Here is a 26594-nt window from a genome sequence, read left to right as displayed (position 1 = left end):
TGGGGAGCGATTAAGATTTTTCTTATCTTGAAGAGAAGCACTAGTTGAAGCGGATGCCAGGCGGCATTACGCCATTACGTAGAATGCCTATACTTGAAGGAAAATTTGCAAATATTTATATAGCCGAGAAGGGGTTGCTTTCATTGATGAGCATTTGCTTTTACTTAAGTGGGATAAAAAGGTAACTTATGTTACAATTCATATAAATATTTATATATGTATATATAAGATATGATTAAATGCATCTCGATTGATTTGGTTGATTCATGTGGTTGTAGTATAAGAGTGATAATGTGATACCTGGCTCCTGGTGTGGTGTTCTAGTCAAATGGGTGACAATTAATTCGGTGTGTATGTGTAGTTCTTTTGTGACGAAGGATCAACATGTGATTTATGTATGTGTGTTTTAATTGTTACTTTTATACAAAGTGGGAGGTTTGCTTTGATGGCCTGATAGCTTCTTCCTTGGTTTCAAGATCTATCCTAGTTAGAAATGTTTGTTGTCATTATTATTAAGGTGTTTGCTATTGAATTCCAAAGGATAAGAAGAAAACTGAGGCATGAGACATAAGAAGATTCTGGTGTTGTTTAATTCTAGCTGTGATTCATCCAATGATATGAAACTGAGCTCTGGAATATGTAGCGTGGTCCTTTCTTTGTTTGCCAAATGAATTTATGTTCTTCTACAGTATGAAATGCTTTCCTATCTTAACTACTTGGATTATCAGTTATGCTATTCGATTGTATGTGATCACTTGACAACTACTCTGCCAGATGTTCTCTTTTGTTCTTACTTTGTGTGTAAAGATTTTCAAAATCAATTTAAGGTTCTTATTTTATCTGTTACCAGAAGTTTTCCCACTCTCAATTTTATTTGATTTTTAACCTTCTTTGGGTATCATATAATTGCAGCTATTCCGAGAATATGTATAAGAAAGTTGTTCATGAATCTCCATTTTTGTGGTTTGATGATTATCCTAGCTGCTAAATGCTTTGGAAACTGCATATTTCATGCATTTGAACTCTTCTTGAAGGAAAAACTTTCTGTACAAATAGTTTACTGGTATTCGTGTTTAAACTGTTGTCAAGCTGGCCAGGGATTAGAATCAATTGCTTTTCATGGTGTGTGGTATCTTATACATGCCCGGGATGCGCAAGACACTTTTCTAAGTCTGCATTATACATAGATGTCCTTGACTGGTTATTATGGGAATAGGTATATATGGAAGGAATTAGAGTGGTGATGAATTATATATTCTCTTTGTTCTCATGATTTCTTGCATATCAACTCTGTGTGTGTGTGTGTGTGTGAGATGCTTTGGAGTTTATAGAAGTGGTAATGAAGATGTGTGGTTAGAGGAACGAGTTTGGGCTATATTTGTCGTCTTAATTACTCTGTGATTGTATTAACCCCATTCCGGGCCACCCAAACTAACTTATATTGCTTGCCTGTAGCGCTGTGGTGATGATGCCAAATCTCATTTTTGTGGGTCTCTAAGAAAAGATGCGCCCGGCTGCCCGGATACCGTCAGGTCGGTCTAACAATAATGACATTTGTAGATATGGCATGGCCTGTTCAACGTATGCATTTGATTATGGTGAAAATATTCTCCCATTCCCAGTGCTATAAGCATCATGGGTTTGGTTGGTGGGTTGAAACTTGTTACTATTGAAGAATTTTGTTTCCATGTTGCCCAGGTTGGGTGCCAGTTATGCTGAATCCTACAATGTAAGTTAAATTGTGTTGACTTGGTCTGATATATACCTTTTTCAAGTTTGAAAACAGAAAAAGACATCAAGCAGAGCAAGGAAGTTTTCCTTGTATTTGCATAACCCACCATTCTTTTTACATTTTCTATCCCAATTAATATATACACGACACCATTCATTGTATTGAAAGAACGTGGGTCTATTATGTTAATTGGAATTGAAAATACAGTATGACAGCAAATCCATGGAGCCCAGTCGGGAAGGTCGTTGGCAAACCATCTCTGACTTAACTACCAATTTTGGGGGCGACTAAAACAAAACTCTTCTTGTTGCAAAATGACTTTTCATGTATTAAATTGGATTTATATTGATTTGTTGGTGTGGGGTTTTTCCATATTCAAAACTTGAGATACAATTAATCAAATTAAAGCGAGTATGACGTTGAATTGAATTCATTAACTGGTGGTTATTATTTGATTTTTGGGCAAATTAACGTTTGCCATGATTATTATATATTTTTATTGTTTGAGAAATTATCATATTTTTTCAAATAAAAAATAGTTATGCAGTTTTGAGGCGATAAGGTAAAAATTATTATTATACCTTTATTGATTCTTTTTAGCATTTGAATAAATGTAAAAAAAAAATAATCTAAAAGCGAGAAGTAAATAATTATATATATATATATGCAATTTATCTTTTCACCCCGAAAAAGAAAAAGATAAATAGTTATTAGGCATATTAATTTATAAAAATATTTTAAATTTTTTAAAAAAATATACAAAATTATAAATTTAGAATTTATAAAAATATTTTGATCAATTCATTATAAAAATTTAATGGTGAAATTAGTTGATTTGATTCATTATTAAATCAATACTAAAATAAGTGAATTTTAAATTAACAAAAATATATTTATAATTATACAAAATCTGAAGACAAACCGCTTTAATTAAAGTATAGATTTATGAATAGATTACAAAGCTACTCCAACTGCGTTTGTATCGATGATGGATCTTATTGCACTGTTGCAAGAGCTGTCTTTTCCCCTTATTATTTTATTTTCCAAGTCTAAAATGTGATGCTACTTTTTATTTTCTTTTCTTTAGAAATAATAATATAAAAATGCTAGTAGGTTTCAATTTCCACAAACACACACACACACATGTATGTGTGTGTATATATATATATATAGAGAGAGAGAGAGAGAGAGAGAGAGAGAGAGAGAGAAGAGAGAGAGAGAGAGAAGTGTGAGTCCAGAAAAGGGCATCAAGATTGAAGAATTGCACCAAATCCCCACAAAAATACTACAAAAGGAATTGTAATAATAATAATTGAATTGTAATTGTAATTGTAAATAGGGAAAGAAAGATGCCATTGTTGACCAGCCTTCAAAACTTGTTGCTTTCTTCCTCTTCCTATAAATCTCTCCTCCTTCTCAGGCCTACTACTACCACTACTACTACTACTACATCCCTCCGCTTCCCCACCTCCGTGCCCGCCCTCCGATCGACCCCTTTCCCCCTCCGTCTCTCCTCAACCATGGTTGATGTGGCTGCTGATTCCGGCATGGATGCTGTCCAGAGACGCCTTATGTTTGAAGACGAGTTTGTTTTCTTCATCTTTCTCTGTTGATTCATCTCCGTCTGTTTTATTTAGTTGACGCACGAATCCTTGGTCTTTGGGATATGGGGATTTGATTCAACTGGATTCTGGATCCTACGTTGTTACGGTCATTTTGAGTTTCTGTTTTTTGAATTGGAAATTGATTTTTTATTCGCGGTTCGGTCGTTGATGTTGATAGAGGAATGAAAGACTTTTGTATGATTTGGTGGAAAAATAAATACAAATCTTGTTTGCTGGAGTGCTCACTTTTCATTTCTGGAAATGGGTTTGTTTTCCTTTTCCGTGTAGGTAAAGAGAAATTTTGTCTGTGCATGTGGGGGATGAAGATTTTCTGTGTTTATGTAAAAGGTGGTGTTAGGCTTTTCTAATAGGGATCCTGCTTATGCTTTTTAGTTTTCAACTCTCTGCAGATGCATTTTGGTTGATGAGAATGATCGAGTTGTTGGCCATGACACCAAATACAACTGTAAGTTGGAGTTCAATCATGGAAACGGATTTTTCTGCATTTGACGGATAGAGTTTGGTGTCTCTATTAAAAGCGATGGATTTCCATCTCTACAACTTTTTGCGCTAATTAATGATTTGTTATGTTTGTGGATTAATTGCACTTTGTAGATAAAGTTGAAATAAGACGTATGAAATTGACAAACCTAGCAACCGATTTTGCTAAGATACTGACAAATCATAATTCTTCATATCTTACCTGTTGAAAATTTGCTACTTTTTGTTTTTTTTTGCTGTTTCTGCCTTTGTGGAATAAACTTTTCTTCCGTGTGATCTTGACCCGACAATCTGTCTAATGTGCAGGCCATTTGATGGAAAAGATTGAGTCTCTAAATTTATTGCATAGAGCTTTCAGTGTCTTCCTGTTTAACTCAAAATATGAGTTATTGCTTCAGGTATATTGTTTGAGTACTTTGTGCAGTTTCTTGGGGTCAGTTGGCTGTGACTAGCTTAGTGAGCTTCGAGGTTATGCATGCAATCAGTGTTATCTCAATTCGATGTTTCCTGAAATTCTAGGGATCTAGGTGTTCTTTTGTCTATTAAATTTCTAGGTAACTTCTGAAGAAATTCTAAAATCAGAAGTCTTACTTCACCCTCTGAAGACAACTGTTTTCACTAGCTATGCTCCGGTCAGATAAGTCATCCGTCAACCCCACAGCACCAGCGCTTGGGTTGCGGTCCAGCAGCTTAATACACTTTTAGAGTTTAGTAATCACATGCGTTGATTTATAAGTGGCGACTTTAATCTTCACATATCTAAAGACGGATATGAAGTTAGAAATGGAAGAATCTGAAATGCTGGCAGCAACCAAAAAATAAATATAAAAAAGTAGAGACAAAGAAAGATAAAGAAGTAGAGAGAAATTATGTTGGCAGCTCAGCACAAGATTTGAGAAGTAAAGATGTGGATAATCTACTGGTCTAGGTTTGACCCTTTTGTACTAGTGTCATTCAATTAATTTGATTTATTTTATATCTCTAGCGTTAGGATAAAAGAATAACAAATCCTTGTCCCAAGGAGTCGAACCTTGGTTGCAAATTTCCCAACTTAACCAAGAAACCAAGTCACCATGTCTATTATTTTATGCCTTTATGCCCTTCATGGAAGTAAATTAAGAAGTATTTGGAGTGTGGATTATCTACTGGTAATTATTAGTTGTCTTCCCCATCATCATGTATGATCTCTTGCCTCTGTCTCGTCTCAGCCTCATTATTGTTGAACAATATTTCTAGAAATCCTTCTTGATGGTAAAAGTTTCTATTAATTAAGAATAGAGGGTGCTATATATTTTACAGGAAAGAGAGTTCTTCAGGAAAGTAGAAGAAATTAGATTTTATTTCAATGTCAATGAAGTTCCTAACCATCAAATTTTGTTACAAGTAACCTCCTAGAGTCTGAGGTGATGGAGAAGCTAAAAGCATTTTTACTGCACGATGTGCCATTAGATCTCTCCACAAGTTTAACTTTCTGCAGAAAGTCCCGCTAATTTATTTGGTCATCCTTATTCTGCTTGCAGCAACGATCTGCAACTAAGGTGACCTTTCCTTTGGTGTGGACAAACACCTGCTGCAGTCATCCTCTCTACCGGGATTCTGAGCTTATTGAAGAAAATGCTCTTGGTATTGTATAATGTTCATGATTCAATTGGGCCAAGAGTTTTGCCTGCTTATTGAAGAAAACGGTCTTGGTATTTCATGTTTCAATTGGGCCTAGAGTTTTGCCTGCACACTAATATTGTTTCTGCCAATCTTCATTGAAGGGGTGAGAAATGCGGCTCAAAGGAAGTTGTTGGATGAACTTGGCATTCCTGCTGAAGATGTCCCAGTTGACCAGTTTACTCCGTTGGGTCGTATGCTGTACAAAGCACCATCAGATGGAAAATGGGGAGAACACGAATGTAAGACTATGTACTTAATGTTGCCACCCGTTACTTTGTTTCCTGATTTGGTTTGGTTGTCGTCTTGATCATCCGATATGGGAAAACTATCTGTCATTTTACACCAATTTTGTGGTGACATCCGATACCGGTTTTTGGTATATGCAGTGGACTATCTCCTCTTCATTGTGCGGGATGTTAGTGTGAACCCAAATCCAGATGAAGTAGCTGATGTCAAATACGTGAATCGAGAACAGCTGAAAGAGCTTTTGCGAAAAGCTGATGCTGGTGAGGGAGGTCTGAAGCTGTCCCCGTGGTTCAGATTAGTTGTTGATAACTTCTTGTTCAAATGGTGGGATCACGTTGAGAAAGGTACTCTCAAGGAAGCTGCTGACATGAAGACCATTCACAAGTTAACTTAGAAATGTTATTTCGAATTTTGCTGCATTTGATTCAAATGGATGAATTCAGGAAAATAGGTTCTTGAGACCAATTTGGTAAGAAATATTGATGGATTTGGTGATGATGTAAGGTGAAACTGAAATTTGAGGTTTCTCCATGTCTTGTTTAGGATGCCTTCGTTTGTGCTTTACAGTAAGCTGTTGCAATAACTCATTAAAAACTCTTTTCCATGCACCTACAATGTTGTGCTTTGGTTCTGGCCCGATTAGTGGTTTCCATTTTTGGAAAGGTAAACTAATATCTGCTTCGATGGATCACTATAGGTACTTCAACAAAGCTAACATTTGCTTTCTTCTCTCGTTGCTAATTTATAGATTAGTAACAGACTAGCAGTAGTTTTTGTGAGAAAGCAACAAATATGACAATAGCTCACATCAAATTTCTGTTTTCCACTTCATAGCTTCTTTTGGTGTGCAGCTACACCAACACACACAACAGAATCTTATGATAAAGTTCATCAAAACTAACGCCCATCCATACATGTTGATATGAAAAGGGAAACGCACACTTTAGTCAAGACTAACAATATCCATAGACGTTCAACCATATGAATAGGAACAACAACATTCGATGAGTTGATTTCATAACCAACAACCTAAAGCAAACAGGATGAGTTGATTTCATAACCAACAACCTAAAGCAAACAGGCAACGCAAGAGATTACAACATTATCAACTTATTCTTCCTCCTCTGCCTCTTCGAGCCATTTCACAAATGGCTCGAGTGCCTTCACAAATGATTGCCTGTAAAAACAATAAAAGTATATTGTTATAAATCGAAAGGTAAATGTAAAATAAAGCAACCAGAATGTCACGGACAAGTTTTGACTTTGGCACATCCAACAGAAATATGATTCAAACATCTCTAAATCCATGCCACAGTAGTAGAACAAAAGACAAAAATGATGCAGACAAATCAGTGTAGAATAGTAGACACCCCACCCAAAACCAACCCATGATACCTCGTTCACTTCGACATGGCAAAGCAACAAGTCAGTTCTCTCGCATGATTCTCATAAGCATATATATTTTGACTGGGAGAATATGCGGTAATAACGCACCACATCTTAAACTTTTGGCACTTAATTTTTTGGCATGGAATACATACATTGTGATCCACATTTAATATTAGGGTAAATTACAACAATCTCCCTTGAGGTTTGGCATAATTACGAATACCGCCTCATTTGAAAAATTACAAATACACTCCCTGATGTTTGATGAAATTATGTAACCTTTGGATGGAGGTAGAATTATCAACTATGCCCTTACCGTATTTTTTATTTTTTATTAAAAAAAAAATTGTAGAAAAATCAAACGTGGTGGACGAAAAAATTTAAAAAATTATTCACTTAGTCAATAAAAAATTAGCTAATTTTAAAAAATAAATAAAATTATAATTTTTAGCCCACCAGCGCATTTTGGTAGGTTCACTATAAAAAATGGATGAGAACCTAATGGAGACTAACAAAATGGGCTACTTGTTAGACGGCCATTTAAATCAGGGGGCTATCGTAATTTTCCAAACGAGGGGATATTTGTAATTATGCCAAACCTCAGGAGAGATCGTTGTAATTTGCCCTTAATATTATTATAAAACACAGAAAGGAAGTGAACTGATCTTTAAGTATAAGAATATTCACAATGTGAACACGCTTTGGGGGATTGCGGTTAAATAACAGAAGTGTTAAGGAAAATGAGCATGGAAACAACACTAACAGCTTTATAAATTAATACCCCAAGTCTGAGAGGATATTCTACAAGTACAAAATGGGGAAGCAAACAGAAAAAGGAAATGAAAACTGGTTGTGATTGCACAAAGGAGAAAGTTGACATGCGTTTAGAAATAAAACTGTACCTGCCCTTAAGGTTTGTTCCTTTACGGAACCAGTGAAGAATGGTATCTTCTGCAAGAACATCCTGATCATAAAGGGACCTTATTATTTCAGGAAACAACTTCATCAGTTTAGCATCTTCATAACACTGGACCTGAACTTTGTACATAAGTTCGAGCTCAAGCCTTCCAGTGGTGCAGAAGGTATTCAGCAGTTCTGCCCAAGTTTTTACCTGAATATAAAAGATATAATAAAAGATTCTCCAGTCAGTTATTACCTGAGAAAATTCACAGTACCGATAACCACAAGTAGACTAAGCTTGAAATCATTATTGCAGAAATACTTTACTGACAGCACAAGGGTCAAAAGAACCAATGAGGAAATTTGAAAAATTTCAGTGTTGCGGGCAAAGAACCAGGGACCATACTGGCATTACTGATCAGAACTTTTATGCTTTAAATAAAAACATTACCAATATTTTAAGTCAGATGTAAGGTTAACCTGCCATTAGGCAATCAATCAACTTAAATTACCGCATAAAATTTCAAGAATCTTTGCGGTAGCTAAAAAAATATATTACTATGCAGCGGTGAATTTAACCTGAACCCAGCCATTAATGAAAAGATAACTCCGCACATATGAAACACATTGAAGGGAAAACAAAAACAAAATAGCAAACCAGAAAATTAGACCACACCTGACGCAAAGCTGAATTAGCATTCTGCTGCTGATTCTTTCCAGACCATTGCACAGCGTCCATCAAGACATCCCACAGAATTCGCACAACATCAATATCTGGAAATTTAGCATCTTTCACATGCTGTTTGACAGTTTCTATGACTTCAGATATGTCAGCTTCCTCTGCTATCTGGCTTGTAAGGGCAGATTTCATTTCCTTGAGCTTCACCTCAAATAACTTTTTCTCATTATACTCAACCAATGGTAGAAGTCCTTCCTTGCTGAGACACAAGATAATTGAAGTGTCAGTAAATTCAGAGTAATGATCACCAGGCTCACCTATACAAAAAGTGACTTGAAACAATTTAAAAAAAAAACAAGAGAAGAATCACAAACAGAGTGATTGTTTCCCATTAACAAAATACTGCATTAAACTCTTAGCAATTTCAGAATAGAAAGGACTGGGCACTCAGCTCCTCTCAGCAATACAGTGAAAATCAAAATCGCCAATGACGTGTATATTTGGACAGACAAAAAGACAACAAGTCCCACACCAATTCCAAAGATTAAATTCAGTTTCATATTGTATTCCATAATCATAACCCAACATCTTAAATAACCACACACAACAGTGATACTTCATCTTTCTGTCTAATAGTTGTAACCTGAAGTTTGTTGTCTATGATACATATGATGGGCCGTAAAATTTTACACAGCAGTTATATTGTTGTCAAGCCTATGGGAAAATCATTCTTGCAAAAATCGACTGATTTTAAGTGATTGAATAAGTAAATGGTACCATGTGCTTCTTTTGGCCAAAAGATATAGCGACGAACAAGAGCACGGTAGTAAATAATATTAGAAAAAAAAAAGAATGATAGAAACTAAGCTCTGAAAAAAAGATCTGCACATGGCCATCTAAAGGGGAAATCATATCCATTCATTTCATGCAACGATCTCACACAACTACGATAATGCAAACGCTCTCACAAAACTCTGCAAAAGACTCAAATATTAGCACCATGAAAAGCCTAAAGTCAAATTTGGCATTCCATAAAGATTTTCTTTAGGCATTCCAAGTACATTGACAAACAGTGATTACAAAATTTACATGTAGCATTAAACAAAATTTAAATTTGGAGTCTGCTTTTCAATATCAGCCTAACATGTCCATCGCTCAATTAAACCAAACTACAATAAGAATCTAAAAACAAAATTATCATCACAAATATGAAATAACATAGTTGAGATCATAAGAAACAGTATAACATACTGAATATCAAAATAAGCAGTTAAAGCACAGATCTATTACGCATCGTTCAACAATATAACACACATATAAAAGCAATTAGAAGACCCAGACAATTCATCAAGCTATTAAGAATTTAAGATGAAAATACTGTCAATCAACCACATTCCAAGAACTGGGGCGTAGACTTACTTAAAATGTTCAGAGAAAGCTTCAGGTGTTCGCTTTGCAGATGGGAAAAACTCCAGAAGATTATCCTCCATTTTAGCCCGCTTCAAGATTGAAATCAGGTCATCAAGACTATTATCCACCAGATATTCCCTAAAGAAATCAGTGATGAATGAGAGAACTAGCCCTTTGGCAACAAGGTTATCCTTGAGTAGTGGCTGGAGAACTGTCTCAGGTGGGAGACCGGACAACTTCTGAGAAAAAGCAAGTGCAGTGAAAATTGCAAGCTTCTTCCTTTCATCGTCTTCAAAAAGTTCCAAAGACTGCAAGAATTTTCGCATAACATTTTCAAGATTCTTTATAAGAAAAGGCCTCCTCCTCAAGATCTTCTGTATATATATGACCGATGGCAAGATGACTTCACGCTTAGGCTCACAGTCAATTATAGAGTAAGGATGGCGCTCCCCCTCATCAAGTTTAATTGTGCCAGGTTGTGTACGTGCCCCTCTGAAGACAACCTGTATTGATGCAATTAAAATGTGCATAGTAGCACACACCAAAATCAGCTCAAATAATCAGTAAACCAGTTAAAAAGAAAATATGTTGTATGTTTGGATTGAAACTGAAAACTGAACCATATATAGATAATAAGTTCAGTACTTCAATGACGCGTGACCTGATAGTCCAAAAAGTGACACCAACCCTCATTACAGGGAAAACAAATTGTGCATTATATTGACAATATTAAAGTCTAAGCAATTAGGTAAATAATCAAAATATGAAAGCACATATGTTTTAGGCAAGGACCACAGCAGAAGCCCTAGCTTGAATGAAGCATGCCCCAGGAAAAGGCTCATGGAACAGCTTAAAAGATTTGCTATCAGAATGTCCCAAGGGCAAACTGCTAGCCAAAGATGAAAGAAGCCTTTTCCTTTACAGAGTCTTTTTATAGCTATATGCTTCATACCATGGATTGATAATTATCTCACACAAGTAAAGAATTTTTCTATCCTTTGGTGAAAAAAGGTCCACTTCCATATTCTATAGCAAGGTAATCTACATGGGGCAAATTGCAATTTTCTCATCATTTTAATATAAGAGAAAACTATGGCATACATCAGTTCCAAAATTATATGCTAATTTCAGACTTCTCAAATTTTACATACAGCAAATAGAAAAAGAATCAAGAAACTTACCTCAAAAAAGGTGTCACCGTATCTAGAGAAATTAAGGTCTGAAGATTCAATGCTTTTAGCAATAAGTTCCTGCATAACAGAAGTTTAAAGCATTTATCATTTAGCATATTCTGCATCAACCACAATTCATGTGTATAATATTAGTCACTCTCATTGATTAATGTGCATTCAGTATAAGGCAATCAAGTGAGCATAAATCCTTAAAGTAACAATAAGAGAAGAAAAGGAGACGTACCAGATCACCAGCATTATCCAAATAAATCTGGACCACTGCATCCGAAAATGATGCAGGGTCCAGAGGCGCTGCAATATTCCGTTTGCGGGTCTTAATCCGCGTGCCGCTGCAGTCACATGGTTTAGAAAACACCACTCAACAACATGAAAGAAACTGAGAAAGCATGATGAGAAATGAAAATCCACTAATGTAGAAGAACAATAGCTTCAGGGCTGGACTGTCTGCTTCAAGAGTTATTTAAAGCACTGCAGAGAAACATCAAATGCCGTTTTTGTTGAAAGTCAACAAAGAAGGAGAAGAAAACTTTTTCCAATTAGAAAATCTTGACTAGAAAGAACTTGAAATGAACCCCAGATCACAATTAATCTGTAACTGCTCAATAAACCACATATCGAGCAGTTAAAATGCCATTTATATTGGAAGTCAAGAAAAGAGAAGAAAGAAGATTTTTTGAATAGAAAAAGAAAGAACTTGAAATGAACCCTAAACCGCAATTAATCCGTATTTGCTGAATAAAATACATTTCAAGAAGTTGGAAATGTCTTTCAATAAACGTACCCGAGAGTGGGTTTCTCCTTCGAGCTGCAGGCAAATCAAAAGAAAGAACGAAAAATTAATATAAATGTCATATTTCAATCACAACATGTCAAAATTAAACAAAAAGATCTCTCCGTTGAGATCCCAGAAACAGATTCACCTCCTAAAGGAGTTAAAAAAAAATTAACACACTGTAAAAGAATCGGGAACAGTACCCCCTCTAACTACATCAAACTACAAGAAGATACCCCAACAAAACAAAAAAATCAAGGCAAATTACATGCTTTGCAAATCCCAATCAACCGCTCAAAAATCAATGGAGGTATCAATCACACATCAGAAAAACAAAAGAAAACAGCAGATCTGATTATAAAACTACTAACAAAACACAAAATTCCAGCAGAGGAACTAATTAATGGATCTGTGATTAAACATACTAACCTCATAAACCAAATTTAGGGAAATCGAAGAGAGGGCAGAGTCTGATAAAGACTCCCTGCGTTCTACGAAAAAGGTAACGAGAGAGAGAAACAAGAAAGAGAAAGAAAGTGTTGGTTCAATGAATGAGAAGGAAAAGGGAATATCTATATATATATAACATATATATATAGCAGCAGTAGTGTGGAGTAGTAGACTAGTAGTAGTGAATAATGATGAAAAGGGAAAGTACAAGAAGTAATGCACAGAGGACGAGTTTGTGAGATCTGATTCTTGTGGTTCAATCGGTGCTCTGCCGTGTGGACCCCATTTACACCAAAAAGCTTCTCTCTTTTTTATTTTATTTTTAAATAAGAATAAGAATTGATGATATTTTTAGATATAATTACATCGAAATTTTAGTATAATTGTACATAGATTACATGTGATATTTGGCAAAAAAAAAATTGTGTGTAATAAGTAGAATTATTTATTAGTCAAAATTAATCAAATTTATTGATATTAATAAAAAAATTAAATGAAAATATATATTTATTTCAATTGACTTATTACTAATTTATGCAAAGCAAACAGATATTTTTTGACCAACTTATCCTGATAAAGTGAAAATATACCTCCTAACATTCATTAGCGCGTGAAAGTGTATAAGAACAGTATAGTTGAAAAGAAAAATATTTGATCTGCAATAAATTAGCAATAAGTCAATGAAGAAGCAAATTCGAGGATTTTGAGTAACGGATTAATGTATTACTTAAATAAAAATAATTTTAGAGGTACTAGATATTATTTATCAAACCACTTTATATATAATTATACTAAATATCATGGGACGACGTTTATAAGTTGTAACTATCCTATATTTTAAGATAAATTTCATAGATACTATATGAGATTAAGTTTAATTAAAAAATACATCACATTTTGTTTCTAAATTATAAATTTATTTATGATATTTAGTTGAATTGAACAAATAATTATAATTCTTTTTTATAAAATTATAAGTACATCTTTTAGGGGTGTTTTAATTTATTTTAGTGGATGTTTGTGTAAGTTTTTTTTTTTTTTTTTCGAGTGTCAGATATAAATACTTCACAATGTTAAGGACAAATATACTAATTTTTCATAAAGACGTATAATATTTGTATAATTAGATCTAATTTCATAAATTATTGATATAATTTACTCCATATCTTATGGTCCTCTTAATGTTAAATACATAAATCAACTAGTTTCGAGATTAAAAAAAAATTATATAATACACAAAACACTGAATGTAGTATGTATATAACGGTGCATCTTGTATAGCTATTAGGTGGCTATGAATGATTAAATACTATATATGCATATATGTAGATTTTCTTTTAACAAGTGGCTTCTACTTTACTAAACTCACGTAATGATATTTACTTTTAATCTATACTATCTATGGTTGCTTTGCATGCAGTTACGCGAATATATAAAAAACCTTAGTATAAATAACAAAAGAAAAAGAAAAATTTGTGTAAAAATCAAATTCTAATTATAAATTATAATTAATATAGAGAAGGTGAGAGAGAAATGTGTAGTAGATTGTTAAGAGAAAAAAAATAATTATAAAATCATTACAGTAATATTGAAATTATTAATTTGATCAAATATTTTTAAAGAGAGAAAATAAAATAAAGGGTAAATTTGAGTATTTAAAAATTGGTACGATAAAAGGTTTTCTTTTATAATAGTATAGATAATAATTAGGGATAATAATAATCTTTTTTCTTAAGGTTTAATGAGATTATATATAGACTTTTCGTTACTTAAGAAATTAAACATTTTATACTTATATTTATTTTCGTACAATAAATAGATTAATTTGTTAGTAAAATTCACAAAATTTGTTATAAAAAATCATATTAACTCATAATATTGTAAGTCATATAAACTTCTGACCAAACTACCTTTATAAGAAAATGTACTTCGTCACATGCATTATATATGAGAAAATGTATAAGAATAGTTTGGTAAAAGAAAATTTATTTGACCTGAACTGATTTATTGCAGGTTGTGATTTTTAACTAATGGATGAATTATTTATTGAATGAAAACAAATATCAAGAATATTTGATATAATTTTTCAAAATTATTGATTTATGAGTGATTACACCAAACTTCGTGAAAAGATGGTATAATTATCCCAAATAATTAATATTAAGATGTAAGTACCTTAATGTGTTTTGAGTATGGATAAAATTAAGCCTACAAGAAATAGAGAAGATGTACATAGATGTGTAGCATGTAATAGTTTGGATCGACTATTTAGCATTTATTTACTACTATTTAACATTACAACCATTCAGTATCCAAAAAATTATTACATATATTTCCGAAGTTGAAACAAAAACCCACCTAAACGAGAAGTCCTCATCTACAAAATAATCTCCAACATAGTTCAATTGTCATATTTTTAGTAATCCCAAATCAGACTAGAACCAAAAATGCCAATGCAAAGAAACCTATATGCTCAATAAATCTCACTACGCTCCCAAGCAAGTTTTTGAACTTAAAACATATGTGCTCAATAAATCTCACTATTCAGGACATCGCGTCCATGTCCTGCAAATAAATGGAGTAGAATGAATAAAGACAACTTGGGTGATGCTACGCAGAGGCATGATATGAAATTTGCATGATGATATTGGGGACGCATGAAATGCTGATTGCAAGAACACTTTACCATGAACGGCAGTACGGAAGGAGATCCAATCAGCATTCTCCGTTGTATTTGACAACGGACTGTTAATCAAATATCAGAAGCTAACAGAATGAGATAATGAATTACGAGCATTAGAAGATCAGCTTCCTCCCTTCTGCTTGAGAGTAATCTTGTCACCCAAACTGAGGGCGATTCCCTGAGTCTTGCTTCTTATCCTAATATACCCATTTAGTTTATTATCTGTTTGTTTCTCAACACTAATATTTACCAAAGCATCCTCGCCGAATACACTCTTTGCGTACAAGGTAGCAGCCAAGAACCCACAGTCACCTTCTAGAGCCGACCTGGAAAATCACAATACAACCAGGATATAAGGTAGACATGTTTGGATTAACCATTAGTGTCAACAAAAAATGAGCATGGGCAGAATCTGCAAATACTTTTGCGGTTTTCTGTACTTAAAATAAATACATAATAAGAAGTGTACTAGATAAGAAGCTTTTTAGGGAAAAGCTCAACAAACATGCAAAGGCCTGATTTTGCTATAAGCATTGTTTCACTAATTTCTTATGGCCCATGGAATCATTAATTCTTTTTGCAGGTGTGATTGTTTGATAAAATTGAATTAGTCATGGAAACATCCTTGGTTACACAAGAAATGAAAGAACTTCCCATATCAGATGAATGGAATACTTTCTCCTAAACAGATAATGAAACTGCTCCTAATCTGCAGCATATGCACCACTATCTACCTAAGCAAAAGGCTACCATCAGACAGTTCAAAGCTCATTCACAACTGTCCAATTCTGAATTCTGTTGTATCTTACATTGTTATTAAATAATTTGCAACCTTTCCGATCATGCTTCCAGACCAAGTTATACCCTTAGATGAGCTTATTTTGCCAAACCTACAGCTTCATCTACATTAGAAAACAGTAATAAATGCTGACTGGCAGAGATATTTCCACCAAATTTTGGTCTGCATAAGGCTTCTTGCATAAAATTATTACTACATCCAAGACAAATGAAAGAACCAGGACCAGGCAAGAAAAATTGTAGTGGAGAAAAGCTTCAATTGATAGCTGTTTAATATTCTTACATTTAGAGAGAGAGAAAGCAGTATAAAATTCCCATAATGTGAAGGCAAATTCAGCCTCTTTGGCAGCAAACAACAAAGTCAAATAGCAATCTCAAAATGACTTACTGTGCTGTTAGGCATTTCATGTTGGTTGATTTGATTATGTGGTCAAGAAATTCTTTCTCATTTGTAATTGTTGTGTTGACAGCAACCTGGCAAAAGAACAACAGGAAACTTAGGGCAAAAGGGAAAGAAATAAGTGCCAAGTTTACCAGATAAAACAGAAAAACAGAGAGGTAATGACTTTAAAAGAGAACGCCTCTCTAGGTAGGATTCCCTGCAGATCACATAAATAAGAACAGCCACTCTTAACACAGTAGTTAATAAATGATTGTGATACTCTTCCATGAAAATGAGCACTAGTATTGCATGATATCAGTGATTTAGATAACAATTAAATCAGATCCTATTTCCTTAAATGGAGTAAATCAATAAACCTACAATTTGCAGAGAGTGGACAAGTGAAGAAATGAAAGGCTGTGATATTACTAACAATTCTACTTAATCATACAGACACCATTTAACATTGTCTAATAAAATTCATGATAATACATAGCAATAGCTACTGCATAGAATACCACTACAATATTGTCGAAAAGAAAGCTTGAATGTCTTAAAAAACATGACACGACCAACTATTATTCTTTACAACAAAACATTCTGGTCAGTAGAAAGGTATTTATGATTGTTATAATTTCTTCTGTTCCAAACATACATACCAGGAATCTAGTGGAGCAGCTAAAAGCAATATGATCTCTCTTTTTTCCATGAATAAGCTATAGCACAACATAAGCCAGAAGTTCCTCTACCACAGTGATTGACTTATTTTGCAACATAATCATTAAAATGAATAGCAGTACCATTAAACTAGCTATAAAATAAAATCCAGTAAACCATGTATGACGAAAACTAGACTAGACTGCATAAGTCCATCATACTCCACCGAAACTTTTAGTAGTTCAAACAAATATTCAATGCCATTACTCTAAGGCTTATGACGACATAGAACTCCCAGTAAGATATAATAAATCAAAGTTCAAGCAAATGATCAACTCCATGAAGTATAATCACTTATGAAATATGTAGGAAAATACTTAAAACATTTAAACCTGGATAATCAGAGCAATAAGTGATTATACCTTGTTCTCCCACTCAAATTCTGCCCACATGGTTCTAAAAGCAGCATCAGTACACACAGCAGGAGATATGTAGTCCATGATATCAATATGAATGTCATTGAGGACAATAACAGTCCGCTCAAGCACGTTTGAGGTCTCGTAGACAATGTTGCCAAATATGACTCCAGTTTCAGTAGAAGACACCTTAATATTTGCTTTTATTTGCTTGCTTGACACAGGTGCTAGAGTATAATTCTGTGGGCGCTCCACAAGTTTAAGATCACCCATGGTAGCCAATTCCAAACACAAATTCTGAAGGGTCTCCTTAGTTCTATTAATAACTGTAACATCCAGGACAATATCGTAATGATGAACTGTCACATATGCTTCAGCATATACAGGATCGCTGAATCCTGTGAGTTGAATGATACGATTTAACTTATTTGCATCATCCGCATCCTTAACAAATTCACCAGTAGCACGTTTAAGATCATCTTGAACCTGATCTTCCAATTCCAGCTGGCTCATGCCCTAAACAAATATAACAATGAATAGCAGTTTGTGTTTACTACAAATAACCGAGAATGTCACAATTAAAGTCATCACTAAGTGAGAAACTTATTGATATTATTTTTCCATTAAACGAAGTTACGAAGGTCCTTCCAAATACATACTTGCATGGTATTTTAAGAGACTAGAGTCAATTAGTAATCACAAGAATCCAAGATATTGGAAAGAACAAATGCAACATAAACACAATGACCAATGCAACAACGTTAAACAGTTTCAATCCTCAGACCCTCAGGCAATTCAGGGGCTCAATGGTATGACTGGGTCAAAAAGAGCAGGATATTGTTCCAAAAATCATCTGTGCAACTTCGTTATTAAGCAAACAGATTAAAGAGATAGCAAATAAAGCTGTCACCTTTCGACTCTTCAAATGGTAGAAGTCAATAAGATCATCCGGCTGTGAGTGAGAAATCTGAGCCTTCACTTTATCTTCTTCAGTTTCACGCATCTGTTTATCTGAAAGCATCTTAATGAAACTGTCACGGCAAGAGTTTAACCAGATCTTCCTTACAGCATCCCCTGTGTTACACAGCAATCTTATGCAGAGAACTATCCTGTCATAAGAGTCATTATCGATTGAATGAGGGAGAACTGATGATTGCCCTAGCTGTAGCATTGCTACCATAATCAATAATGCATCGCTTGATGCTTTGTTCACTTCAATTTTAGAGGGCTGAACCTCTTTCAGTCTTAGAATGAGCTTTGCTAGTGTGCAGGCAACAACTGCCGCCAGGAAAAAATCACCAGTGAGGAGAAGAGATCTCAAATTTCCTGTTCCCAAAGATCCTTGCACTACAGCTGGAGGGGAGAAGGCCGTCTCAGAGACGGCACTTTGAGTGGCATATGTTCCATCAGCAAGGATGGCTGGTCTTCTAGATGAAATGGTCATCCAGGATGCCTGCTGGGCTTTCTTTGAATCAGCAGCTTTTTCATCTTCAGAAACTGAAAAGAAGGGTAAATCTCCAAGACATTGCTTTATGGTTGCAATGCCGCCCTCGACTTCAGAAAGAGAGACACAATACTCCCCAATAATCCAAAGAGCACAACAGCAAACTCTAGCTGCTCGGATCTGGTAAAAGGTATCTAGAAGCCTGGTGACAATAGAAACCCTTAACTTCGGGTTGGTCTCAGTTATCTCTCGCACAAAAACAACAACATCCATTGCAGATGCTACATTGTTGTCTCCCAAGAAATCCATCAATAAATGAACCACTGTGCTTGCCACTTCAGGAAACCTTACAGCACAAGAATGGATAGATTGAATGAGCATTTGCCGGTAGTCAACATTCTTCTCAAGCTCCCCACTTTGAGTTTTGACAACTTCCTTCTTCAACGTAAGAACTACCTCATTGACATTACGGGGTGTGATCAATTCCAGAACAATGTCAAGTGTTTTCTTTCTGATGTCAGGGTTTGGGCTTGACAGTGCCCTAAGAACATCCATTATAAGGTCAACCATAATATCTCTGTAGGAAGACTTGAGTTCATTTAGGCGATCAAGCACAATAAGCTTCACATTATTGTCACTCTGAGAGAGAAGAAGCTGGCAATATGTATTTGCTGCAGCTCTTATAGCTGTGGGAGCAGAAGACAAAGAAACAAGGGTTCCAGCACATTCATAAACTACAGCCGCTGAATGAGCATTCAGTAAAGAGATTATAATCTGCATATACTTCCCCTTTTCTGCTTTGTTTGTTCTACAAACTTTCCGGATCAGCTCCAAAACAACCATCTGCAACAGTTCCCCCCAGTCTGATACTTTGTCAACATTGGTTAAAAGGTAAGCAATCGCACGATCCTGGGCACAATTGAAAAGCATCAGAAAGGCATTTCTCCTAGCTGATGGGTCCGACTCTGTTGAGAGACACCTCTCAATCGTCTCTGGAGCATCCACCAAGAGCTGCTCGCCTTGCGGGAGCTTGTAAATCGACATCACAGCAAGAATTGCTTGTCTCCTAACAAAAGGGTGTCTGTGCTCCAAGTTTGACATAATGGAGGGGATCAAAGGTTCGATGATCTCCACTTCATTTAACCGGCAAAGGAACCTTAAGGTGACACCACGTATATATTCATTAGGGTGCTGAAGATTATTTCGGAGATTTTGGCAGATTAAAATCATTTCTGGTAAGACACGCCCCTTGCCATCAGTCTTATCAATGATCTCCAAATAGAGCAACAGCAGTTTCTGAATAGTATGATCCTCAGAGGGTAACACATATCTAACTATGGTAATGAACAGCTGAGGTAGGGTTTCACCATTTAGCAAAAGCATGATTGCATTTTTCATGGCATCAATCTTAGCTGGAACATCATTCCCTTCAAGAGCCTCCTTGATCTCATTGGCGAGTGCTGGTGTGGCCTTGTCAAAATGTACCAGCAGAGAAGAAGATCTCTCCATTTTCCACCCAAACTATTAGATATTTAAGACGGGGAAATGTTAAGTTTCTAAGAATATTAATACCAGAAAAAACCAGTAGCAACTTATCACTCAGACAATCCATTTATCAATCAAATCAGATTTATCACATATTTTATCATATAAATTCTGCTGGAAAGATGCAGAAATGAAATTTCAAACGGAAATTCAATGCAATAAAAAACGACATTAGTCAATATCAATTAACAGAAACCTGAAAGATGAAAAATCCATAACAACCTTAAAGAATACCAGTACACACCCAATCTGAACAACAGAAATGCAAAAAACAATATCATCACTCTCATCATGCGCATCCATAAAAGCCAATGCACACATCAAACATATGCACGTCCTCCACAATGTATTCAATGATTAAACTCGATACCTGCATCTCAGCATTCTCAGATTCTTCGCATGCATAACAAACAAACAACGGATTTTCGGCAATTCAGATCCAGAACGAAATCCATGCACGATTCAATCAAAAACTAAAAGAAAAACACACACGGTGATTCATAATGAAATCGAGAAAAAAAAGCAAAACGTTACCGATCAATGCCGTACAGATCGGCGCTCTGGCAAATGGATTTTCCGTTGTGAAATTTGATGTACAGCCGACTAATATCTCAAGCCTCAAAGAAGGACAGCACAGTGAAGAAGTAATCAGTTACTGGGATCTTTGCTCCTCTTTATACTCTACCTATGCGATTTTATTTATTTCTGAAGTCGCATTTTGCGTTGTTTTCACTTTTTACTCCCTTGTTTTCCTTCTTTCTTGGAACTTTTTTTAGAAAACAGTTTTACATAATTATGAATATTCTTATTTGTTCGAAAAATTATAAATATCTCTTTTAAAAAAAATACATTATGAAAAAACAACAAAAATAATAATAAATAGGACAGTTTTTTTTCTTTTAACTAAATAAGAAGATTGATCAATTAAATCAATAAACATAATACAAGCTACATAATTAAATATATTAAAAACTTGAAAATACACGTACACTTATCTCTATCTTTCTTTCTTTACTTTAAAAAAAAACTAAAAAAGAAGACCCTCAAATATTTGGGCACGGTCCAAAATAAACTCAATGTTAGAGTGAATTTAATTTTGGTTATTTTGCTTTGATTTCTGTGAGTTTTTTGAATATTTAAATAAATAATTTACAGGTAAAATTATCAATTAATTATTTTGAAAAAATAATAAATTTTGGATTTGATGTGTAGATATTAGTTTGGGTTGTGATTTTATTTAATAAAATTTGCCGTTTATTAATTGAAAAAAATACTTACTTTAATACAATCATCAATTTCAAGGTGTTTTTTTTTTAAAAAAAAATAGTAAGTCTATTTATTTAATAGGAAATGATTATTTAATATAAAAGTAAGAAAAAAATTAATAAATTAGTTGCCACATTAATACTATTAAAATAATATTCACATTCAATCCACCTACAAACAAATTATATATACAAATATAAATACATATGGAGACATAATTTGACATTTGACAGTGAGCAGTAAATTATATCCCACAAGGCACAAAACCAAACATACAATTATTTTGATCCAAAATATATTTATTTATCACCGATTTTATTTCTCTATCTCCGCAAAACAAGACAAAACCACCCAAAAGTAACACGATAAAATGTTCTTCAAATTTTCAGAAGAAGCCTCAATCTCATTTCCCACTCTTGGAAGCTAATTAATCAATCTACAAGTCATCAACCAAATCTGTACAAACCACAAACTAACTTAGCCAAAAGAGTGTAGTGAAGTATCAATCAGTTTACAACTTGATCTGAATGAAGCTGCATTCCCACAATTATTATCCAATACACATCACACAATTTCAGGGACAAGAAAAAAAAAAAACTTACAGAGTTGGATACTGCAACAAAATTCCAATTCTATCGAGGCGAGAGAGAAACAACCCCTGGACACACTAATATTAGTCGGGCCTACCTCCCGTGTCGACAATAATAGCAAATGCCTAAATCTTGCAACACACTTTCCTCATTTCCTAGCTTTCGCATCCTCTGCAGCTTTTATGTCATCTTTCCCTGGAACGAACCTTGGCATGTTCAGCAATGTGTTTACACGAGAGACTCCTTCAAGTGCGGACCACTCGTGTCCGACCTCACCATTCATTTGTTCGCTGTCTGAGACATCCTTCACGTTTCCTTCTCTGAGTGCCTCATTGCCTGCTCTAACTGTGCCAGAACGGTTCAATCCAGTTGGGCCAGGAAGATCGTCCTGCCTGGTGGCGTCATCATGTTTGGTTGAAGGGATGCTAGCCCGGGACTTGATTGTATAAGCAGTGGATTCATTTGAGTCGAGGAAGAGGCAAACAACAGCACAGTCGTCAATCTTGGAAGTTGGATACTTGGACCTCCAAGCCTTGACTGCTGACTCGACTAGCGTTCGAGCTGCGTATGAGCGCGAGGGGCAAGAACCCACAATGTCAACCACTTCCTCGTTTGAAAGTACATCCCAAATCTGCAAGAAGCATTGGAATTACATCATTCTCCTAGAAGATGGAATAGGCAAAATAAATAAATAAATAGAAAATTCTGCCTCTCGTACCCCGTCCGTTGCTAAGACTACAAACTCATCTTTGTCAGTGATTTGTCTGTAGGAAATTTCGGGTACGGAGATAAGGCCAAACTCCTTCAGGCAGAAATCACCAAATGCACGTGCCATAGCAAGGCCGGGAGCGTTACTGTTTGGAAGCCACACTCTCGCAACATCAGGTTCATCCTGAAGGGCAAAGACACGCCCTTTACATTTGCGGATCCTCTCTTCTTCCGCTGTAAGAAGATACAAATCAATTACCAAAGCCAAGATGAGTATCATTGAAGACTTAGACTGATTTAATTTCACATGAAAACTCAGATATCATGAGAATCGATCCTCCATTACGGGATAATTTATACCACAACATTTAATCTATCTGCACTGTTTGCGCCACTTAGCTAAGCATAAGTTTCTAAATCCCAGAACAGGAAACAATTGTGGGGTTGGGTGGTGGAGAGATACCTGGAAGGTTAGGTTTGAGATCCACAGTTAACTGGACTGCCGTAAGTGAATTATTTTCATCTCTTGTACCCAATACAGCTCTCGAGTCCCCGACATTTCCAATAACAAGATCCTGGTCCTACAGAAGATAACGAAGGTACTTTTGAGCACCATTGACTTAATTATCAGAACCACTCGTTTCATATTTATCGCCTCACCTGTTTCACCATCGTCACTGCTGTTGTTCCACTGCAGAAGCAATCGATATTGGCATACATTCTCAACTCTCTGTCCATCACCTTAAAAGCCTTGAGGAACGACTCTTTCAATGTCTGAAAGACGTCCGTATCCTTCCCAGTTTCCCCAACATCAATGGAAGCCCTAGCTTCTTCATCAGCAGATAAGAAAGAAGTATCTTCTGTGCACAAACTTCCTGTTGTATTTAAGCTGACCTCCCTAAGAATCTCATCACTCTTATTATTAGCTTCCCAGTGTGCATTCAGCTTCAGAGGAAGAGAATCTCTAACTCTCTTTGCAACCATATGACCATAAGGACCATGGCCGTCGAAAACCCCACAGAAAACTGTGTCTTTTCTCGAACCAAAGTTCTGCATATTTTATCCCATAAAGAATCAGCAAAAGGCAGTCTCTTATAGGCGACTTTGGAAGGATAACAAAAGTAAAAGTATTAATATGACAAAGCCCCGATATTTGTCTAATAGAACTAGAATTTAATGGTGAAGATCCGAAATTCATTGAGATGCTTATATACTTGGATGATTTTAAAACTCAAAAAAGAAAGATGAAAAATACAAAATAGACAAAATTTAGTAAAAAAAACTAAAATTAGGCTTGAAATCACAGGAATCTTGAGAATTTATTTTCCAAGGTTGAGCAGCACCGTGTCTTTTTTTAACATTTTGTACCTGAAACTAGAACGCATACAATTTTTCTGCTGAATGAACCTTCTAAAGAAGTCGAGTACTACAAAGATTGAAAAAGTGGCAAATAACATATCGTAGCACACATTTGTAGACTATTGTAGGTTCACTCAAGGCTTTTCGGTTATAATTCAATGTTTGCAGCCCTCCAGGCTGCAGCAACAACCCTGAATAAGAAGCAAATGAAGCATGACGGAATTCTTTAAATTCATGATAGACTAATCTTTGTCATTATATTTAAATAATCAACATTAGGGAGAAAAGAGAAGGAGCTAACCTCCCAAACAATCATGGCATCTTGATTGGTTCCCTTCTTGCCTTGCTGGGTAAAGAGCGATGCAATCTCACTCGACCCATTCAAGAACATCCGTCCAGGAGTCCTGTGCAGTTGTTCTTCCCTCCTATAATCAAAGGAGGAATTACGAGACCCCAGCCTCCTTTTCGAGCCCTTCCTCTTCCTAACTCCCATTGGAGAACCAGGCAGAGGGCTCCTGCTTTCACCGGACAAGCAGGAACCCATTCTCAGGGCCCTGACTATATTCAGTATGCAATCCAGACCAGCAAGCCACTCACACCCACTATAGTCCGTACTTGGATCCGTCACAACCGACCCAACAAAAAATCCCTCAAGCTCTTCAGAACCCTCTTCTCAATACCAATAATTCACCACTCCATAAACAGATGAATCCCAATAAAAAATAACACATGAATGTCTGATTTCAATCCTTTTCTTTTTCCAAAAGAAGAAAATGAATCAACAATTGAATTCAGCAAGCAATCATCCAATTCACCACAAAGCTCAACCCTCCCACTGATCAAATTCACAACACGTATGCAAATACAAGCTTCCCCACCTCAAAGAAATAAACTTTCCACCACCCTTATCCCCAAAAAGGGCCCTCTAGAAAAAAAATAGACAAACAAAACCACAAACCACAGTTGCATACACGAAATATATCCTTATCCTTTTCCCCTAATATAATAATGCATATGCTAAAGCCTAAAAAGGTGAAGCATTATAGAGCTTAAAAAAAGCAGCGGATCTAACGAAAAATCTGCCCCTTTCAATTGCTAACAGAAACCGAACACCAAGAAAACCCAATCAGAAAGAATATCAATCAATAATTCTTGAAGCCCACTTAGCACAAACCCTAGGAAGCCAAGAATCCTCAATCAACTCCAAGAAATTGACCAGAAATCTCCAGCAATCCCAACCAAGAGAGCTTCTTACTCTTTCCCCCAAAAACCAGTGCAAGAATTGAACTCTCCCCACCTCTTTTTTCTACACAAAACAAGCACTGCCCAAAATCAAACAAATGGGATCTCTTGAAACGGGAAAATAATGAGAATTAACACCCCAAATGCTTAAAACAAGAATGGCACACCAAGAAATAGAGAGATTAATAACAAACTGAAACAATAGGGGAAAAGAATTGGGATCGCAAAAAAGCGCCGAAACGACGTTTTTTATGTGTGTGAGAGAGAGGGAGGACTTGGTCAGTGCGTGCCTGAGAACTTTGAAACGTGACAGACCGCGTCTGTCAATTTCAACATCGGCAAAACTCTCTCTCTCTCTCTCTCTCTATATATATATATATATATATCAATCTGTAATTATTAAACAGATTATGATGATGACGATGATAAATTACTGATGGGAGAGACTAAAACGGAAAGGCAATTTAAAAACAGATCTTTATCCTAAGCAAAATAAAAAAGAGCAATCATGCATGCACTTATAAGGGAACCCCACACCTACAAAACTCCATCAAATTCTAGACTTTGAACTATAAAATAAAAAATAGTTCCGATCTGCAATATGAACCAATATTTTCATTTCACAAACTACAGAAAAGGTTAATATTTCGAGTCGAAAGGTCAAATATTGAGTTCTGGGTTTTCTTTTTTTAAGGATCAAATACTGTATTTGTACTCCTAAACTTTAAGCATAGGATTAAATACGCTTTGCACTTTTAAATTATACATAAAGTGTATTTACTCATAAACTATAAAATGTAATAAAATGACCCCACATGATGTACACTAAATTTTTTTATTACAAAAATACTCTTATTATTTACATAACTGAAATATCTCTCTTACAATAATTCTTTTAAATATAATTTGAATTATTATAATTTTTTTGCTTAAAATAAATCCTACCCAAAATTTATAATTTCTATA

General features: G+C 35.2%; 4 protein-coding genes across 5 annotated transcripts; 1 reads left to right on the top strand and 3 right to left on the bottom strand.

Moving 5' to 3' along the window:
• Nucleotides 1-2933: 2933 nt before the first annotated feature.
• On the top strand, nt 2934-6353 carry LOC105166860 (isopentenyl-diphosphate Delta-isomerase I). The gene is made up of 6 exons (XM_088882552.1): nt 2934-3317; nt 3747-3802; nt 4144-4235; nt 5358-5460; nt 5601-5738; nt 5886-6353. Exons 1-6 carry the CDS (start codon nt 3082-3084, stop codon nt 6137-6139), a joined length of 879 nt encoding a protein of 292 aa, XP_088738678.1. The 5' UTR covers nt 2934-3081; the 3' UTR covers nt 6140-6353.
• A 195-nt stretch (nt 6354-6548) lies between these two features.
• Nucleotides 6549-12672, bottom strand: LOC105166861 (uncharacterized). The gene is made up of 8 exons (XM_011086357.3): nt 12518-12672; nt 12098-12121; nt 11540-11645; nt 11305-11373; nt 10133-10626; nt 8711-8972; nt 8037-8245; nt 6549-6922 (listed from the first exon to the last, which is right to left on the bottom strand). Exons 1-8 carry the CDS (start codon nt 12520-12522, stop codon nt 6856-6858), a joined length of 1236 nt encoding a protein of 411 aa, XP_011084659.1. The 5' UTR covers nt 12523-12672; the 3' UTR covers nt 6549-6855.
• Nucleotides 12673-14779: 2107 nt separating this feature from the next.
• On the bottom strand, nt 14780-21138 carry LOC105166862 (coatomer subunit beta-1). Of its 2 annotated transcripts, XR_848213.3 has the most exons (6): nt 20998-21138; nt 18385-20439; nt 17481-17990; nt 16408-16493; nt 15225-15547; nt 14780-15103 (listed from the first exon to the last, which is right to left on the bottom strand). XR_848213.3 is itself a non-coding variant. In XM_011086358.3 (5 exons), exons 2-5 carry the CDS (start codon nt 20425-20427, stop codon nt 15343-15345), a joined length of 2844 nt encoding a protein of 947 aa, XP_011084660.1. In that variant the 5' UTR covers nt 20428-20439; nt 20998-21138; the 3' UTR covers nt 14780-15342. The 2 variants fall into 2 exon arrangements, 1 of the variants encoding a protein (XP_011084660.1); XM_011086358.3 differs by having other exon boundaries at nt 14780-15547.
• Nucleotides 21139-22186: 1048 nt separating this feature from the next.
• On the bottom strand, nt 22187-26086 carry PP2C74 (Protein phosphatase 2C family protein). The gene is made up of 5 exons (XM_011086359.3): nt 24688-26086; nt 23688-24077; nt 23491-23608; nt 23038-23261; nt 22187-22950 (listed from the first exon to the last, which is right to left on the bottom strand). Exons 1-5 carry the CDS (start codon nt 24928-24930, stop codon nt 22468-22470), a joined length of 1458 nt encoding a protein of 485 aa, XP_011084661.1. The 5' UTR covers nt 24931-26086; the 3' UTR covers nt 22187-22467.
• Nucleotides 26087-26594: the final 508 nt, after the last annotated feature.

The sequence above is a fragment of the Sesamum indicum genome, linkage group LG7 (assembly GCF_026168435.1).
Source record: "Sesamum indicum cultivar Baizhima isolate 11 linkage group LG7, ASM2616843v1, whole genome shotgun sequence".
NCBI classification, from domain to species: domain Eukaryota; kingdom Viridiplantae; phylum Streptophyta; class Magnoliopsida; order Lamiales; family Pedaliaceae; genus Sesamum; species Sesamum indicum.
This window is presented reverse-complemented; position numbering and strand designations above follow the sequence as displayed.